Source organism: Macrobrachium rosenbergii, chromosome 34, assembly GCF_040412425.1.
Source record: "Macrobrachium rosenbergii isolate ZJJX-2024 chromosome 34, ASM4041242v1, whole genome shotgun sequence".
Taxonomy (NCBI): domain Eukaryota; kingdom Metazoa; phylum Arthropoda; class Malacostraca; order Decapoda; family Palaemonidae; genus Macrobrachium; species Macrobrachium rosenbergii.
This window is the reverse complement of record NC_089774.1, coordinates 637598-656495: the sequence shown is the minus strand read 5'-3', so window position 1 is coordinate 656495 and position 18898 is coordinate 637598. Positions and strand designations below refer to the sequence as shown.

At 39.5% G+C, this 18898-nt stretch overlaps 1 protein-coding gene across 1 annotated transcript; it reads right to left on the bottom strand.

The window, feature by feature from the left end:
* Window positions 1-631: 631 nt before the first annotated feature.
* LOC136856040 (gastrula zinc finger protein XlCGF57.1-like) lies at window positions 632-17536 on the bottom strand. Its single transcript, XM_067133597.1, has 2 exons — window positions 17406-17536; window positions 632-5213 (listed from the first exon to the last, which is right to left on the bottom strand). The coding sequence occupies exon 2, from the start codon at window positions 4516-4518 to the stop codon at window positions 2938-2940; it is 1581 nt and encodes a 526-aa protein (XP_066989698.1). The 5' UTR covers window positions 4519-5213; window positions 17406-17536; the 3' UTR covers window positions 632-2937.
* Between the last annotated feature and the right edge of the window lie 1362 nt (window positions 17537-18898).

The window sequence follows — 18898 nt, the reverse complement described above, 5'->3', positions numbered from 1 at the left end:
CCAGATCGCTACTGAAGCAGCACTCGAGAGTGGTTTGAGAAATTCTATATGGAACTTACATGCAAAAATGGCTGTAGGGGCAAGACACTGCAGGGGAGACTTCAAAGGTAGTGCTAAGAATTTTCTAATCTCCCGATTTGAAACCTCTTAGGTGATGGCCTTAAACACTCAGAGGTTAAGGAGACAATGATGGGAAACTGTCAAAAACAGCCACTAATGGTTGATCAGGGCTACTTTTTATGATATGTACACAACTGTTTCTGTTACTTAACTGAGTTGTAAAAGGAGTCAGACATTCCTCCCGTTAGCCTCAGAAGTAGGTCTATCAAGGAGAGGTTACAAACTCTGATGAGTCATCATGAAATTGCCTCTTCAGGCCTAATATTTATAACTATTACCATCATCATCATCTCTTAAATGTATCTACATATGTACATACAGATACATACATATCTACATATGCATGCATAAACATTACTGCACAAATATATATGCATATACACTGTAATATATATATATATATATATATATATATATATATATATATATATATATATATATATATATATATATATATATATATATATATATATATATATATATATATATATTCAAAAGTACTTCTGCCTCACAATTAGGCCAAATTACCTTACCTATTAGAGGAATCTTCACTTCCCTGGTCCAGAACCTTGAAACTTGCAAGTTGAACAGAGGAAGGTGAAAAAAATTATATCGTATGTAAGTGATAACCCGGCTCTAAGCAGCTTCAAAAGCTGGAAATAGATGCAGTAGCACCTGAGAACCAGCATTAAAGGATACAATTCCGAGATTGCCTCTGCTGTTTAGATTAAACCAGCAACATGCCAGCACATCGCCTAGTTTGGCTGGTTGCTGAAAGCTAACTCTACAAACACAGTTGCAAGTACACTACTTAGGAGCAGAGCTACTTAACACTAAAAAGTTTCCTAGCTTTCTCTTTCGACGGTTCACCCACTTCTCACAGGCTCTACTTTCATGATAATGCACCTTACCATAATCAGTTAACTTCTTACTCGTTAAACAGGGGCCGAGGTAGGAGTAAACTGAAGAGCGATGGTCAACGGATTCATCTTCATCAAAAGGAAGTGAAACGAACAACCCAAGCTAAACACTGCCTAAATACTAAAGGAGAATCAACCAAATCATGGCTGTATCCCTAAGTAACTCTTACCACTTCACACACACATCACTATCTCTCGCCCCAAAATGGACTATGAGTGAGCTGGCGAATGCGAGCGCCAAACTCGCAAACAATTCATCCGGAGAACGTGCCGAGCCCAAACCGGAGAGACGGCTGAGAGAGGTGGTGAAGGGCAGAGACCTTGGTCCTGAGACACGCCATGGTTCCCTGTCATCAACAGACCCAGGGCAGTCCAGAAGGCGGGCTACAGACAGACACTAAAGTTCCAACACCTCTCCCATGGGAGAAAGCGAAAAAGGTCGATCACTATGTGGGGGGGGCCATCTTTGCCATAATATATATGGTCACATTTCTAACCATAATGAAGAATATATCTCAGTTGCCTATTAATTTTTCTCCCGAACCATATAGGGAGCAAAAGAAGGCAGAGAAGAAGGAGTACGAGAGGAATTAACCTAGGCTACCAGGTAGGCTAATGGAGGAGAAGAAGAAGCCACACTGGAAGACAAAAGGAAAAGACTGAGTAGGATTATGGTGTGCCTTAACGAATTGTCTATGTAAACTATCAACCTCTGGCATCTTCCAATACTTCACAAAATTTTCATCCTCTCATCAGATCACTCATTATCTTCATATCAAGAAAACCACTCATGCCTCAACAGCTGGGCTAACATATAGGCTACATGGTCATGCACAACCGAAACATTTGGTTTCCACAAACTCTTTCCTATACAGCCTAATACTTTCAACTCTGCTTGTTGCAGATGACATATTGATGAACAGAAAACAAGCACAATACCGTGTAGGAGAAAATAAACCAGAAATCATCAAAATTATTACTAAAACTGACTCACACCATCTACATAAGGACACGGCATGAAGAATTCTGACAAGAACGCAAACATTCCTATGTCACCTGGTGGGAAACAGGTGATTGCAGAGACAGTCCTAGTGGGTTAGGCAAGTGTTATTTTTTTTAATTTTATATGCTGATCGCACCTAATAACGCAAAGATATAAACTAACTTTAACAATAGGTAAGATTCATCCCATATAACTGATATTTTACATCCATGGGATTTTTTTTTTTTTTTTACCATATCCACAAATTTCCAATCTCCACAGAGCCTTGGATATATTACATCAGATAATTGAGGCTTTACTGTAAATGGCTACTTTCCAGTATGAATTCTCATATGAATTATAAGATGTTTCCTGGGATATGCTTTCCAACGTTCTTGCACATGAATGGCTTCTTTCAAGTATGAATTCTCATGTCTTGTAAGAGCGATTTTAGTGGGGAAAAACCTCCCATATTTTCCTGCACCCAAAAGGCTTTTCTTAATATGACTTATCTGTCTAATAAGATGTTTCCTCGAAAATGCTCTCAAGTATGAATTCTCATGTGGCTTGTGAGGGTAATTTAACCATAAAATTCTTCCTAGTATTCCTTGCACGTGAATGGCTTCTCTCCAGTACGCATTCTCACATGATCTGTCAGATGCTGTTTCTGGGAAAATGCTTTCCCACATTTTTTGCACATGAATGGCTTTTTTCAAGTATGAACGCTCATGTCTTGTAAGAGAAATTTTAGTGGAAAAAACCTTGCCATTTTCCTTGCACATAAAAGACTTTTCTCCAATATGGTTTATCTATGTCTTGTACAATGATGTTTCCAGTATGAATTCTCATATGGTTTGTAAGGGTAATTTAACCAAAAAATGTTTCCCAGCATTCCTTTCACATGAAGGGCTTCTTTCACATATGAATTCTCATATGATATGTAACATGATGTTTCCTGGTAAATGCTTTCCCACATTCATTGCACATGAACGGCTTCTCTCCAGTATGAGTTCTCATATGAATTGTAAGATCTGGTTTCCTGGAAAATGCTTTCCCACATTCCTTGCACATGAACGGCTTCTCTCCAGTATGAATTCTCATATGATGTGTAAGATCTTGTTTTGTGGAAAATGCTTTCCCACATTCATTGCACATGAATGGCTTCTCTCCAGTATGAATTCTCATATGATCTGTAAGGGCACGCTTCCTGGAAAATGCTTTGCCACATTCCTTGCACATGAATGGCTTCTCTCCAGCATGAATTTTCATATGAACTGTAAGATTTGATTTTGTGGATAATGTTTTTCCACATTCCTTGCACATCAATGGCTTCTCTCCAGTATGAATTCTCATATGATCTGTAAGATCTGGTTTCCTGGAAAATGCTTTCCCACATTCCTTACACATGAATGGTTTCTCTCCAGCATGAATTCTCATATGAACTGTAAGATCTGGTTTCCTGGAAAATGCTTTCCCACATTCCTTACACATGAATGGCTTCTCTCCAGTATGCATTCTCATATGATTTGTAAGAGTTTGTTTCATGGAAAATGCTTTCCCACATTCCTCACACAAGAATGGCTTCTCTCCAGTATGAATTCTCATATGAACTGCAAGATGTGCTTTCTGTGAAAATGCTTTCCTACATTCCTTGCACATGAATGGCTTCTCTCCAGTATGAATTTTCATATGTTTTATAATGGTAATTTTACAGGAAAATGCTTTCCCACATTCACTGCATATGAATGGCTTTTCTCCAGTATGAATTCTCATGTGAACTGCAAGATGATGTTTCCTGGAAAATGCTTTCCCACATTCCTTGCACATGAATGGTTTCTCTCTGGTAGGATTTGTGATATCACTTTTAAGATTAATTTTCTTGTAAAATTCTTTCTCACAGTCAGTGGATCTGAAAGGCTTCTCTCCATTGTGACTATTCCTTCTTTCTTGTTTCTCTTCCTTTTTGCAAGTTAGTGGATCTTTTTCATTCACTACTGAATAATCACCATCTTCATTAGACTCACAAAATACCTCTGGCTCTATTTTGATGTCCATCAATGGATCCAGAGACAAAAAGTCACCATTACTGGTTTCACTATGAGCAGCCATGTTGCTGTTTTCTTGATTTATGGGAGGGTGTGCTAGTGCATCTTCAGTTTCACTTTTCAAAGGAAATTCTAAAGAATGTTCTGGGTTCATTCTTGGCAATTGTTCTTCAACATTCAAAACATTTTTCTTCCAATATGCTGCAGTTGCTGGACCTTTTTCAATCAGTGCTGAATTCCTTTCATATGAATATTCATCACCTTCATTAGACTGAAAGAATACTTCTGGCTCTGCCTTGATATCCATCAGTGGATCCATGGACAAAAAGTTACCATCACTGGTTTCACTAAAGGCAGCCATGTTGCTGTTTTCTTGATTTATGGAAGGTAGTGATAATGCACCTTCAGTTTCACTTTTCAAAGGTAATTCTAAAGAATGTTCTGGATTCATTTTAGCCTTTTGTCCTTCAATGATTACAACAGCTTTTCCCCAATATGCTACAGGCTGAAATCCAAGTTCTGCATTTAATATCCTTGGCCCTTGTGCATGATACTTGCTTTACAAAGCACCACCATCCACTTTCAGCTCAGGTGTAACACTGCCACACTATCCAGAATTAGGTTTTTGTCATTTCTTTCTGAGCACATTAATAAAAATTCTGCTTTTGAGTTTCATAGAGGTTGTAAATACCAAGTGTAGAGTATTACTGCTTTAAACACTTCTTCATTCAAACAGAACCACTTTAAAATACAGCAACCTCTTTATATTTTCAGTAAATACATAATGACATGGAAGTATAATACATAACACTGTTCTGTAATGACAGTGTGTTGAACTGACAACTCTTAACACAAAATTGTTTACAAATGATTATCCAATAAATCTGTTATAAATTTATAAATTAAGTACAATATCTTGAAGGACTACAACTAGGTTTCATTGTTGATGTATGACTCTAATATTCAGAACAGATTTTATTTGTTGTTGTCATTTTTAATGCAGGAGTACTACAATAACTCACTGTTGTCTCTTTTGCTTTGAGAGCTATTGGTAATGTTACAAGTAATACCATTAAGCACTCATGCATTCCCAAAATCTTGATGCTCACAACTGACGAAGGAAGGAAGGTTCTTCTGAGGGAGAATCTGAAATCAAGGTATGCAACACTGAGTTAATAAACATAATGCCAGAACTGAAGTAAAATAATAAATCAAATTTAATTCAGGTTCCTATAAAGGTCTCAGGCCAATTAACAAGGAGTGCATTTGACAGTATTCAAATATTAATACAATCTAATGAAATGTTGTCCAGAAACAGCATCAAAACATTCCTGAGGCAACAATGCAACAACAGACTAACAGTTAATATGACTCTCACCCTCTCAGATCTGTAAACCTTCTTAGCTTAACATCACAGTATTACTTATGAACATATCCTAATTAACAAAATCAAAGGCCAAAAATAGAAAATGCAAGAGAACAGCATAAGAATTTTGTGGTGCCGGTAACAATAGGAAGGGTATACAGTAAATGCTTAATTATATGTGATCCAGTTATATTATCCACAGACGCAGTCGACAATAAGAAGCAAAAATAGTAAGGGTAAATTGAGTAGTAATTTCAAGAGATAAAAGTTTTCAAATTAGTTTCAATGATTTTTACTGTAGATACAATACACGAGTAGCTATTAAGACCAACAACACTGATGACAGTCTTGGAAGGTATGTGCTGATACATTTCCTCAAATATGGCAAATTTTTTCAGAGCTATACGAAACACAGCTTTTAATGAAGGAGTATCTTTCAGAAACAGAGTTTTTATGAAGGAGTATCTTTCAGTACAAGTTGGATATAGGTTAACTGGTGGTTCAGAAGAGTAAGTAAGGGAATTCCCTTCACTCACATGCCATCACCAAGCACTTCTTTTGGCCTGATGAACAAAGAGGGGTGATTGCGATGGAGTATGACATAAGGTTTTGGTTTGTATAGCTATGAAAATTTCATATTACAGAATTTCCTCAATTACTGCATCTGCATATGCACTGTTTGCAACTTGGCAGTATCTATATTTAACTCCAGCCCACATGTATATATGACTGTATACATACATAAATAAAAATGAACACAGTAAAAATCCTTTTGGTTTTTTAATGCTGCATGGGTGGAAAATCTACACATTTTTAAAGCAATTTATATTTTTCCAAACTCATCTTAACACATTCACTTTACCTTTCATCCTAGGTAGTAAAATGAGGGGTGGCATGAAGTGGGCCATTTATTTAAAGACCTTTAGGCTTGTATGTTAGGAAAAATACAAATTACTAAAAAAATTTGTATTGTTTGTTCCTACTTGTATACAAACCTTTGGTCTTTACATATGGAGACTTACTTCTTGGTGGGAGGATTCTGAGTAAATTTCTGAACTGACTGGTAATTTGACTCACCTGGGCCTACTTCCTGGTCATGCAGAGCAGAGGAAGGACCGTGGCTCTGACCTGTTGAGCATATGTGATGTTCAACTACCAGACTTGTGGGCCTTTCGAATTAATGGGTATGTATAGCATCACTGATTCGACAAGAGCTTGGATGAACCCTTAGCTTCAGAGACAATAAAAGGCTAATAAAACCAATGGGTTTTGTTTTATTGTCAGTCCCTCTCTCCCCTTGCTAAAGAGGGGAAGGACTTGCATCTATTAATCTACAGGCTTACAGATTATAGACAGGGTACAGTATTCAGTTACATAGCTCACCTGCATCACATGCCCTTCCAGCATGTGACAGTTTGCCAACCATCCCTCTGAACTATGGGTGAGGAAGGGTATAAAAAGAGGGAGGGAGGAGGCCAGTCACTCGCTCACACTCACTCTTTGCAACAGAACACCTTAGGTGAGATGCTACCTGTCCATCTAGGGGAGCTGGGTGAGCTACACAACTTGTTTAGCAGCCACCACAGGACCCAAAGAAAAAGTGTCCATGGAACCATGGGCAACATCCTGAAGGTAGAAGGACATGAATGTGGATTTTCATGACCACACTCCCGCCCTTAGTACCTGTGGAACTGACAGGTTCTTCCTGAATGCAAGGGACAGACCAATGTCCCTAACCTCGTGAGGTCTGCTCAGAACGTACTCTCCTGCCTACTTCATCAGACGTAGAGTACGTTCACTTGATTGTCTCACAAAGCCAGAAAGAAATCATGTTCTTGAACACTTCTTTCTTGGTCAGGCCAGTACTAACAAAGAGCCGTTGACACTCAGATTCAAGATGCTGAGTCCTCTTAAGATAGTTCTGCAGCACTCTAACTGGACACAGTAGTATCTCATCCTGATCACTATCAACCAGTTCCTTTAGGGAGGGGACTGAAAGGGGCTCGAATCTGGTATCAGGGACTGAAGGATGCTGAGTCTTTGCTAAAATTCCAGGTCAAATACAAGCATGACAGATCCCTACTCCTTGAGTGCTAGCATAGAAGGCCATGTGGCTTGCTAACTCTCGTCGATGCCCTCTCTTCCTGGTCGTGTAGACCAAAGGAAGGAAGACAAGCAGGTACATAGTCTTGAGGGTTAGATCCCTGTCCACACTCCTTGAAGCTTCTTCTTAGCATGTAGATCTCTCATGAGGAGAGGAGATCAATGCCCTTAAAGAGAAAGACTTGGCGAGGGCAGTTGAACATGTGAGATGTTAAACTGTCTTCTATATCTTGACAAGTTGAGATAGAGAGAAGCCTATCTCAGTGAGGAGGAACAAGGAAGTCTGCTACCTGCTGCAGAATAGCTCCTACTGGACAGTAGAGCTAGCAGGTCTGGATATCACTCGGCATGTGGCTACTTGGGAGCCACCAGGGTCATCCTGTGATTCTGGGGTAATCATGACCCTGTTGATCACCTGATGAATCAGACAAAACTGAGGAAAGGCGTAGACCTAAAGATTGTCCCATGGGTGTTGGAAGGTGTCTTCTATAACTGCTCATGGTTCAGGAATGATAGAATACAACCCAGCAGCTTCTGTTGTGTCTGGTTGCAAAGAGATCTATCATTAGGAGGTCCTAAAGACTGAAAATCTTCTGCAATGTCTGGGTGTAGGAGCCATATCCCTATCACCTGACCCCAGCGACTAAGCTTGTCTACCACTACATTCTGGTTCCCAGGAATGTACCTGGCTGACAGCTCTATCGAGTGTACTACTGCCACTCGTCCACCTGCACCACCAACATGTGGAGCAGAGGGGAAACCAGTTTTCCCCCCTTCTTACTGACATATGCTACTACTGTAGTGATGAGGGTACAGTACTGTCATTCATCAACACCACGGAGTGTCCCATCACTCGATCCTGAAACTCTTTGGGCTAAAATGTCACGAGCTTCAGAATATAGATGTGGAAGGGTCCGTTGTCACTGCTGAGCTGGCTGTTCCTGTCGGGACAAGAATAACTGCACTGCCTCTCTGAACTTGCTGATGCTCGAGTCTGAGGGGTAGACTCTAGTTTCAGCACGCCCAGATACTTACGCTCTGCTTGGGTGTGAGATCGCATATCTCAAAATCAAAGAGGAGAGTCAGGTCACAACTGGAGGATAGGTTTTCTAAAATATGCATCCTAAAGTCCACCGAAAGCTTGAAGTCAAACTCCGTGATGGCATCGAGTACAGACCATAACGTTTCCATCTTAAATTGGTCTGGTGAACGAATCAGTTCAGGGGAGGAAGGTCTATCACTGGTCTCCACACCTGTCGTCTTCTATGAGAAAAAGACGGCTGTAAAACCCCCCGGAGACCGATCTGTCCCAGCTTCTACAGCACCTTCTTCAGCATCACCTTCACCTCTTCCCACATGGCGAGGTTCGTCAGTCAGCCGGGAACGTATGCCAGGAAGGAGACTGGAACGTTGGTGAGGGGCGGAGGGGACTTGAAGGTTTCTGCTCCGTATCACTGCCATGTTGCCTAATGGCTTGGTAGGTACATCCCTCATCAATGGCAGCAGGTGGGGAACGAATGCTGTACCAGTTACCTTCCCCTTCTTACCCTTGGCCCCTTTCCCAGGCTGGGCAGGGAGCTGAATGGAGCACTGCTGCGCACCCTTCCTAGCAGGGGCAAAGAAGACCAGGTGTTCTTGCGTGGACCCTTGGAAGTCTGGGACTTACTAGGACCCAAAGAGGAAGAGCCATCCTGACCAGAAAGGCGGGCTGAGTGTCACATGAAGACCCGGAGGTCTTGGCCACTGCCTGGTGAATAAGCAGGTTGTTATTTTCGATCCTCAGCCTGTCCACCGTGACATCCATTTCTACTTTAGGGAAGAGGGAAGTGGAACCCAGTACCCATCTGCTCCTGAGTGCCACTGCCGACTCAGAACCAACAAACCTGGTGACCTGAGTCAAGACAGTGTCTCTCCTCTAGAGCACCAGGTTCACTCACAAATTAGCTGTCTGGTGGGCTAGGCGGGAGATGGCTCTACCTCCTGACAACATAAGCCTCCTGAATGTGGCTTCTTCCTTGGAATTATGAGAACCCAGAAGAGGAATAAGCAATCTTTGCCACTGAAAGGGACCAAAGATCTATCCAGGAAACTGTCTGGAATGCTGCCATGGAAGTCGATTCTATTGCCGCTGCTTTCTGCTGCAAAAGGGAAACTCCATCTGTACAGAGTCAGTCCACAACAGACCCGGACACAGATGAACCAGAGGGTTGGCCATCAAAAGCCATACAAGACTTCTTACAACTGGGGGAGGCAGCCTTCTTCTTCCCACGCTTACTAGCTTTGGGAGAAGGGGAGGACGTGACTGCACATGACGATGACAATGATGACTTCCGATTCCTCTTCTTCCAATCGCGGCAGGCCTAGGACAGCAGGGTGTGGAGAAGGGTGTCACCAAGGGAAGACGATGTAGAGGGTAACACTTATGGGCACACTATCGGAGGCATGTTTGAAGGCATCACTGACGTAGTGGTGACCCTCAAGCTGGCAGAAACTGTAAACTGTAGAAGTAGTGACAGTTATGGTGGAAGCAGTTACTGGAAGGCCTTTGGAGGCCTTCAAGTGGGAGATCAAACCCTCAACACTTGGCTCCCTGGAGGCCTAGGGATGGCCATAACTCCCTAAGCCCCTCGGGCTGCACAACACCTTTAAGACAAGTTGGGTTAGGTGAAGCTATCTCCTTTTGCCTCAAGAAGGATTATCTTGTCCTCCCGAGGACAATTCCCCCTCCGAGTGAAATGAGACCACCAGAGAGTAGTCAAACCAGTCAACCATTCCCCTACGCTGGCTCTCAACTGATAATGCAATAGGAGATGGCGAAGGAGAAACTGTTCCCTTAGGAGTAGCAACAGCAGGTGGAAGCTTGTCTGGGGCAGGAGGAATCAGAGGGAATCTTCAGTATCACCAGTGGAGTATTGCACTCTGATGACACCAGAGACTTTCTTCTCTCTCTTCTTTATCTGAGCAAACTCTACCCGCTGTTCAGAAGGCCAGACTTGACACTCACTACACAGACTATTTTGATTACAGTACAAGCATGCTTCCTGCATGACATACACAATACATGAGGGTCTATCTCTAACAAGGAGAGGAACTGATTACGTTCGTTTTTAACTGGGCAATGCCTTATAATAAGTGGCTTCCTCTCCCCAAACTGTTGCAAGTTAGAGGTTTGCATTACTCTGTAGATATAAAGCAAATAAAGAAACAAACTCATATACAATACACAAAAACAAGAAAAAGGAAAGCAAACAGAAGCGCAGAGATGTCTTCACACGACAGCAGCCAAAAGCAAAGTGTAGTGCACACCAATGAGTGGGAAGGGCTCCCCGCCCCCTACCATCTGTAGCTAATGACCTTGTTTGAAAGTTAACGGCCGTTTCAGCTCACATCGCAAGCAAAATCCCATGTAAAGAGCGAAGGTTTGTATTTGTGTAGGAACTAACAGGGAAAATAACCATAAGTTCCAATTTAGCAGTTAGTAGGAACACAGCAAGACATCACCTCTCAATGATGGCTGAAGAAAAAGTGCTTAGCATCGTCAGAGGAATGAAAGGAAAGGAATGGAGTAAAGAATTCAGGCCGAAGGACAAGCATGCTCTCAGACCTCTGATAAAGTCACTTAGTGCTGAAATGGAAACCAAGAGGAATAAAGTGGTCTGAACAATGTAGCAGGAGGAAAACCTTTTGCAGTTCAAGCACTATGAAGCAATTGTCAGGAGAGGGTTGAGGAAAGTTAGATGGAAGAAAGAGAATATGAATGGAGGTACTAAGCAGTAAAAGAAATGGAAGGGGTTATAGCAGCTAGGGACCAAAGGGATATTGCAAAGAACCTGAAGTAATAGAGTAAACCACCCATATTCGCGGTCTCAGTATTCATGAACTCACGTATTTACGGATTTCTCTGTGGAATGTATCTACCCATTATTCGCAGAAAATTCGCCCATTCGCGGTATTTTTCACTGAGAAATATTCACTAATTACTGTATTTTCATATAATTTTCATGACTAAATGCACTTTTTGTGATAAAACTATTAAAATACTCATGTATAAGCATTCTTGGACAGTTATTTTGTGTGTAAACTACCAAAATAGACAGTTCTAAGTGTTTTTACAGGGGCTTTCAGTATACACGGATTTTAGCTATTCGCAGGGGGGGGGTGCGGTACGCATCCCCCGCGAATACAGGGGGTTTACTGTACCTATATTGCACTATGAGAGGTACACGGATGGCACCACCCCTCTACAAGAGATGGTAGGTGAGTGAGGGGCCCTAGGCCACCAGTTAACTATACTGTACATTGTTGCAAAATTTCAACAGCCAATTCCAACTAGCACTAAAGATTACTCCAACATTAAAGGCGATGGCTTGGATTCCCATAGGAACAAATTATTATTACCATATACTGGTCCTTCATAATTTTTAACCAATCTGATGTCAAGCAGTGATGCAATTACTTAGTTAATTTATTTAGCATTTCATCAACCCTTGGAGTAATTCTTGATTTTTAATCTGGCAAGTTTAGTTTCTGCATGGTCATGCTAGCAATAATCTAATCTAAAATATATATAAGTTTCCAACTACCACTGACATCGAGGTAATACGGACACCATTCGAAACCCTGCAGCATTTCATATTAATGCATCTGTCTATCAATATAACCTCCTTAAATTTTTTTTACGAAATGTCAACAGTGTTTGGCTTTTCAATAGTTCATGCCTTTGGAGAAATTAAATTATCAAACCATTACTCTCTTCCATAAGTAAATAAACATAAGTGTGTCTGTTAAACTGAGAAAAATGTTTTTCTATACCAGTAATGCCCCAAATTATTATCAAATGAAATGTATGGGGAAGTTCTTCCTCAAGTATCCTTCACTTTTAGTTTTCTGTAAAATAAAACCATTGTGCCTAGCTTTGTCTGTTCGCACTTTACTCTATCCACACTTTTTCTGTCCGCCCTAAGATCTTAAAAACCACTGAGGCTCGAGGGCTGCAAATTGGTATGTTGGTCATCCACCCTCCAATCATCAAACATATCAAATTGCAGCCCTCTAGCCTCATTAGTGTTTATTTTATTTTATTTAATATTAAAGTTAGCCATAATCATGCTTCTGGCAACAATATAGGATAGGCTACCACCGGGCAGTGGTTAAAGTTTCATGGGCCGTGGCTCATACAGCATATACCGAGGCCACTGAAAGATAGATCTATTTTCAGTGGCCTTGATTATAAGTTGTAGCGGCTGTATAGAAAACTCGACTGTTCGACACATTTTTTACTTGTTACTTTTGTCACCCTTTTTTGGCAGCCATCCTACATTTCATTCTGCTCTGAAACCAAGTTTATATAGAAACCCAATATTGTTTTACAAATTACTGTAATTACATTTGTTATAATGTCTGTCATATTACAAGTGCCCTAAGCTACACTGGCATCATGACACTTTGTTTTGACAAGTTGTGCTAGTCATACAACTCTGGCCAAGGCTACTACAAAGTACTGTAATATTTTTACCTTATAAAGTAGGCTGTTATGTATTTTCCACATGCAAAATGCAATTATTATGATAGTTTTTCACATGATTTTTACTAATCTGCCAAACCGTGTCAAAAATGTTACATTACTAGCCTGCTATAGCTGTGCAATTTCTAATACTGAGGATTTCCCAGGAGGAATCCTAAACTCACAAAATCACAACCAGATATTACAACAAAACCAACTGTTAACAAGTGCCATTATTACAGCCAATATTTACAGGGCATAGCCTACCCCTATCCCTTTGAGCCTAACCTAGTCTAACAGGCCTGAGAAGGTTCAAAATTGCCTAAACGAAGAAACTGAGAAGAAAACTGGTCACAATTAAATCTATTACATTAAAAATAACCAGTTTAATAAACTGTAATGCAAGGGAGGGTAGAACTATGGGGTTGCTCTGCATCGGGTATTACCCTGGAAATTGACTTTTCCTATAGTATTTTGGTTACTTATTAACAATTTACCATTTTTTTTGCCGGTCGACTGTTAATTAACCTCAGAACTTCATCCAACAAGGTAGGGTACCCATAGGGAAAGCAAAATTCTGGGTGGCGAGAGGGGGATGAGGATGCGCAGTGTCATCATCCAACAAGGTAAGGGACCCCTAGAGAAAGAGGGGTTCTGGGTGGGGTAGACCACAGGGGAGAGCGATGATATGTTATTGTATGGTGGCCATTTCAAATGCTCTCATGCATGCAGTGTTATAGGGGAGCTTTTGGTAAAAAGAGGATCGTCTAACTGAGGAAAAAGGGGGGAGAGGGAGGGGCACAGTCATATACAATATGAACTTGAAATTGAGGAAAACCCTCTTGAGAAGGCCAAATGGAGTTTCAGAAAAAGTGGGGATATGGGGGGATCGAGATCTCTCTCACACTGACGGACGTTTGAGGAACTAGGGGGGATACATACACCATGTTTATATTTTTTACCTTTCTATTTCCAGTGTTTATAACTGTTTTTTCTGCAATCAAGTATTTATAACTGTCTTTTTTTATGCAATCTTTTGTCAATCATAATAGGTGCTTATGTACATTATTTTGTTTCCAACTGATGACATTTACCATATATATGTTACAATATGTACTTCAAATTGAAGAAAGAACTCTTAATAATGCATCTAAAGTCAAGAGGAAGTTTGAGGAAAAGTGGGGATAAGGAGGGATCAAGATTTTTTCTCAGTCATGGTAGGTTGAAGGAGTGGGGGATTCATACATGATGTTTACATGTTGTCTCTTTCTGTTACCAGTGTTTCCGTCCATCTCTTTATTCTGCAATTATTTATTCCATTTTCATCAATCATAATAGTAGTTCCTTCTTATGTACATTAATATCTTATTCCCAATTGATGACATTTACCCTTATATTATATTTCATGTTATACCTTTACAAAACTTGTTCTGTTTTTACCTTATTGTCATCTGTATTTCCTGATGACCTGTCTTTCTTCTTCATTTCCATTACAGATAGTATTTCATTCAGTTCCTTTTATAATAGGTTTCCTTCACGGGGGTGGTGTGTGCGGGGCTAAGTAACATGGCCTACTTGGTTAGGTTAGTACACTATCCATTATAACAAGTTTTCCTTAATGGGGGGATTTTGGAGCCTCTCGGCTAAGTAACACGGCCTGTTAGGTTATGTTAGGTTAGGGTAGGTTAGGTTAGTATATCATCATATAACAGGTTAGGAAAGTTTAGGTTACTATACTTCGATTTATAGCTTAATGTTAAAAAATTTCATATTACATCTTATTTGTAACTCATTGCTATAATACTGTGCGTTTTTTCATATATTTCTGTTTTTTCAAGACTAACCTCACTTCTACCAATTATATGGTGGTATGTTTCTAACACTTCCCTGATAATTTCCTATTTACATTTTTCTAGATTTTTCTTTGCCACCTAGTTTCAGCAACGTCATTTCCTCCAACTGCTCTTGACCAATCAAAAGCCTTGTCACCCACATCGGCCTGGGTTTCCATATCTCTAATTTACTCAGTCTTTCATAGCAGTTCAATGGCTGGTCTGTTTCCTTCTAAATCATGCTCCACTAATCCTATAACTCATGATAGTTTGCCCGTTACTTGTGAGAATTTTGTAAATTATTGTGAATTCAATTATTATTATTTTGGTAATTACAGCGTATTAATTAAATTGTATCAAAATCACGACCTGTTAAGAAAACAGTGCTTTTGCCCTTATTGTGGTAGTGGCGCAGACTCACTTCAAAATATATTTCAAAGAACACATTATTTGGTTTCACTCTTTCTTAAAGGCAGCCTCTGACTTATACCCTCCAGATAGTCAAGGTAAGTCTGTGTATGTTTCACTGTTATTGTATAAACTGTATGGTTTATTGCATGTGAAATAAGTTTTGTAAATGTAGAATAACTTCGAACTAAAGGTTAGGCTACCTTGTAAATTGATTTTTCCAATACTTTTAGTATTGATGAAGGAAGTGGTGTTTTTTTTTTTATTGTCAGTACATTACCCTTTATTCCTAGTTCCTCCCCCATCCTATTTCCCTCTCACCCCTTACACTCCCATGTCCCATTATTCTATTTTTTGAATGGGCTGTCAGTCTTACTTACTTTCCTGAGGAATTCCACTAAACCCCTTCTTATTCCTACCTTTCCTTATCCAATTCCTTCTTGAACATATGGCTCCCTAACGACTTGCATAAACGCAAAACCCTTTCATGACAAAAATGTGTCTGGTCTTTATCCCAGAGTGTTCCCCACACAAAACCCTGAGTTCCCAAAGGGTCCCCATAATTGATGGGTAGAGTTACAAAGTTAATAGCAACACTAAAAGTGTAGGAAAATCAATTTCAAGGTAATACCACATGCAGAGCAATCCTGTAGAAATACCTTGAGGATGACTGACTCTACCTAACACAGGATGGTTAGGCTTTCCATCGTGGAAATAACCAATCCCAAAGCAAATTCTGCAGTCAGGAAGCCATTTAAAAGCCGAAATACGACTTAAATAATAGCTTAAATCAGTAATTCGGTAATTCTAAGCCGGCTGTCCGCGGTGAGCTAGACTGTGGCAATTGGCGTTTTTCTATGTTATTTTACTTCCTTTACAAGAATCTAAAGTCATATTTTGTCGGCCGGCTGTAAATATACCATAATTGACCTTTGAAGACTACACGACTTAAGTACCTAACGCGGGGTAGGTCTAAGCCAGCATTCCGCGACAAGCCCCCCCACCTCCCCTCCATAACTAATACGGCAAAATTGTAACCAGTAAACACCTCTAGGGTACGTTAGGTTGGTATTTTTAGGGGGGTTTACTGGTTACAATTTTGCCGTATTAGCTATGGAGGTGGGGGCTTGCCGCATGAATGCCGGCCAGACCTACCCCACGTTAGGTAATACAAGTCGTCTAGTCTTCAAAGGTCAATGACAGCTTAGTTACAGCCGGCCGACAAAATATGACTTTAAATTCCTGTAAAGGAAGTAAAATAACATAGAAAAACGCCAATTGCCACAGTCTAGCTCACCGCGGACAGCCGGCTTAGAATTACCGGTAATTCTAAGCCGTAGTTTGGCGGTGAGCTAGACTATGGCAATTGACATTTTCCTATGTTATTTTACTTGCTTTACAAGAATTTAAGTAATGTTTTGTCGGCCGGCTGTAACTAAGCTGTCATTGACCTTTGAAGACTCCACAACGAGGCAGGTCTAAGCTTGCATTCCGCAGCGAGGCCCCCCACCCCGCTCCATAGCTAGTATGGCAAAATTGTAACCAGTAAACACCCCTAGGTTACGTTAGGTTGGTATTTTTAGGGGTGTTTACCGGTTACAATTTTTCCTTATTAGCTATGGAGGGGGGGTGGGGCAGAATGCCGGCTTAGATCTACCCCGTCAGTACAGTTTAGTTACAGGCTGGCTGACAAAATATGACTTTAAATTCTTATAAAGCATGTAAAATAACATAGGAAAACGTCGATTGCAATAATCTAGCTCACCACCGAACTACGGCTCAGAAAAGAATTACCCTTATATCAATTAAATAAGGCCTAAAGAGAACGAAGATAAATGACATAGCCTAATTTGACCTAATTTAACCAATTTAACTCAGAAACCCAAATCTATCCTAATTCTTAACTCACGAAATTGACTTCAATCATTGATTCAATCTTCTGCATTACATCAGTCACGAAAACAACCAAAACAACGGAATTAACGGCTTAAATAACGCTCACCCTAATTAACATTGGCAATTGTAACCTTAGGATCGGCACCTTGAGACTGAAAATCCCAAACTTAATTCAACCATATTTAACTTAAAAGTTAAAATTTAACCCAATTTTAACTCACGAAACTAACCTCGATCATTGATTTACCTCGGGTGATCTTCAATTCGATCATTCAGTCAATATTTCCGGTCGAAATTGATTGATTTCTGCGACTGGTTCTCTGAGCAGCAATTAAACGACACAACTATTTGTTTACATGTCATGACAGGTCACTTTCCACCCAAGATGATTAGGTCGTTTATTTGAGTCATTTTTGGATCAATAAGTGATTTTTTTAACATTTTAAATTCATAAAAATGGAATAAATATAATCAGATTATATTAATTGAATATAAAATTGAATTATATTTCTTATAAATGTAATTTATGAAGCATTTTTGGCGACTTAGTTATCTCCTACCGTACCTAATACGCTAAGTAACAGTAAAGGTGTATCGCAAATAAAATAACTTATTTTACTTATTTATGGGTTAAAAATAACGTATTTTAACATGTTACAGTAATATATATGTAATAAATTTAATAAATTAATTAAATTATTTTAATTAAAGAGTTATTTTACTGATAAATAAAATCAATAAGGCATTATTGGGGTGACCTATGTCTCTCATTTTAGGTAATTATGTGTTAAAATTACGTTTTTAACGTGTTAAACTAATAAAAATGTAACAAATATAATTTATACTTATTATTTTAATATTAATTTGAGTAACTTTACTGCAAAATACAATTAAAGCATTCTCGGGGATGAATGGGTGTATGATATTTAGGGCAAAAGGCCAGGCACTGGGGCCAAGAAGGCCATTCAGCGCCGTAATGAAGAGAAAATAAATTATGTTAAAGTTATGAATTCATGAAGGAAATGATTAATAAATAATATGAAGTGATGTGACCGATAAATAAGGGTATGAAGTTTAATGAATGATGTGATATATACATAATAAAAAATTTAATGTCATTAAAATTCTACGTGATGTAATAAATATATTAAGAAATAAATTAAATATCGTTAAAAATTTTAACACATTTTTAAAAGGAGATGATAGCAGAAATATGTGCTTCATCTCCCAAAATATCAGACAGGGATTTACCCTGAAAATATCTTTCTCTTTAATTAAAATATCTGGGGCAGACCACCAGAATGTGCTCCACTGTTAGTGTCTCGTCACAGTAGGCACACTCTGGAGGGCTGCTTCCTTCTAAAATAAACTGATGGGAGTTTAGTGTCCACCGTTCCTGTTAGGTCCTGGAGTGAGCTAGAAGCCCCTTCACGGCTTTTCCTTCCATAGGACTCCTCTTCAAAGGAATTTCCTTCTCTCTCTCTCTCTCTCTCTCTCTCTCTCTCTCTCTCTCTCTCTCTCTCTCTCTCGTGTACCCTGTGACCATTTGCATAAGGTATACTTCTAATACTTCTTCTTCTTCTTAATATGATGTCATCATGGCTACTATTAGGATCATAATTATGGGATATTATGTGATTCATTTCTCTGTGAGAACAAAATATATATATATATATATATATATATATATATATATATATATATATATATATATATATATATA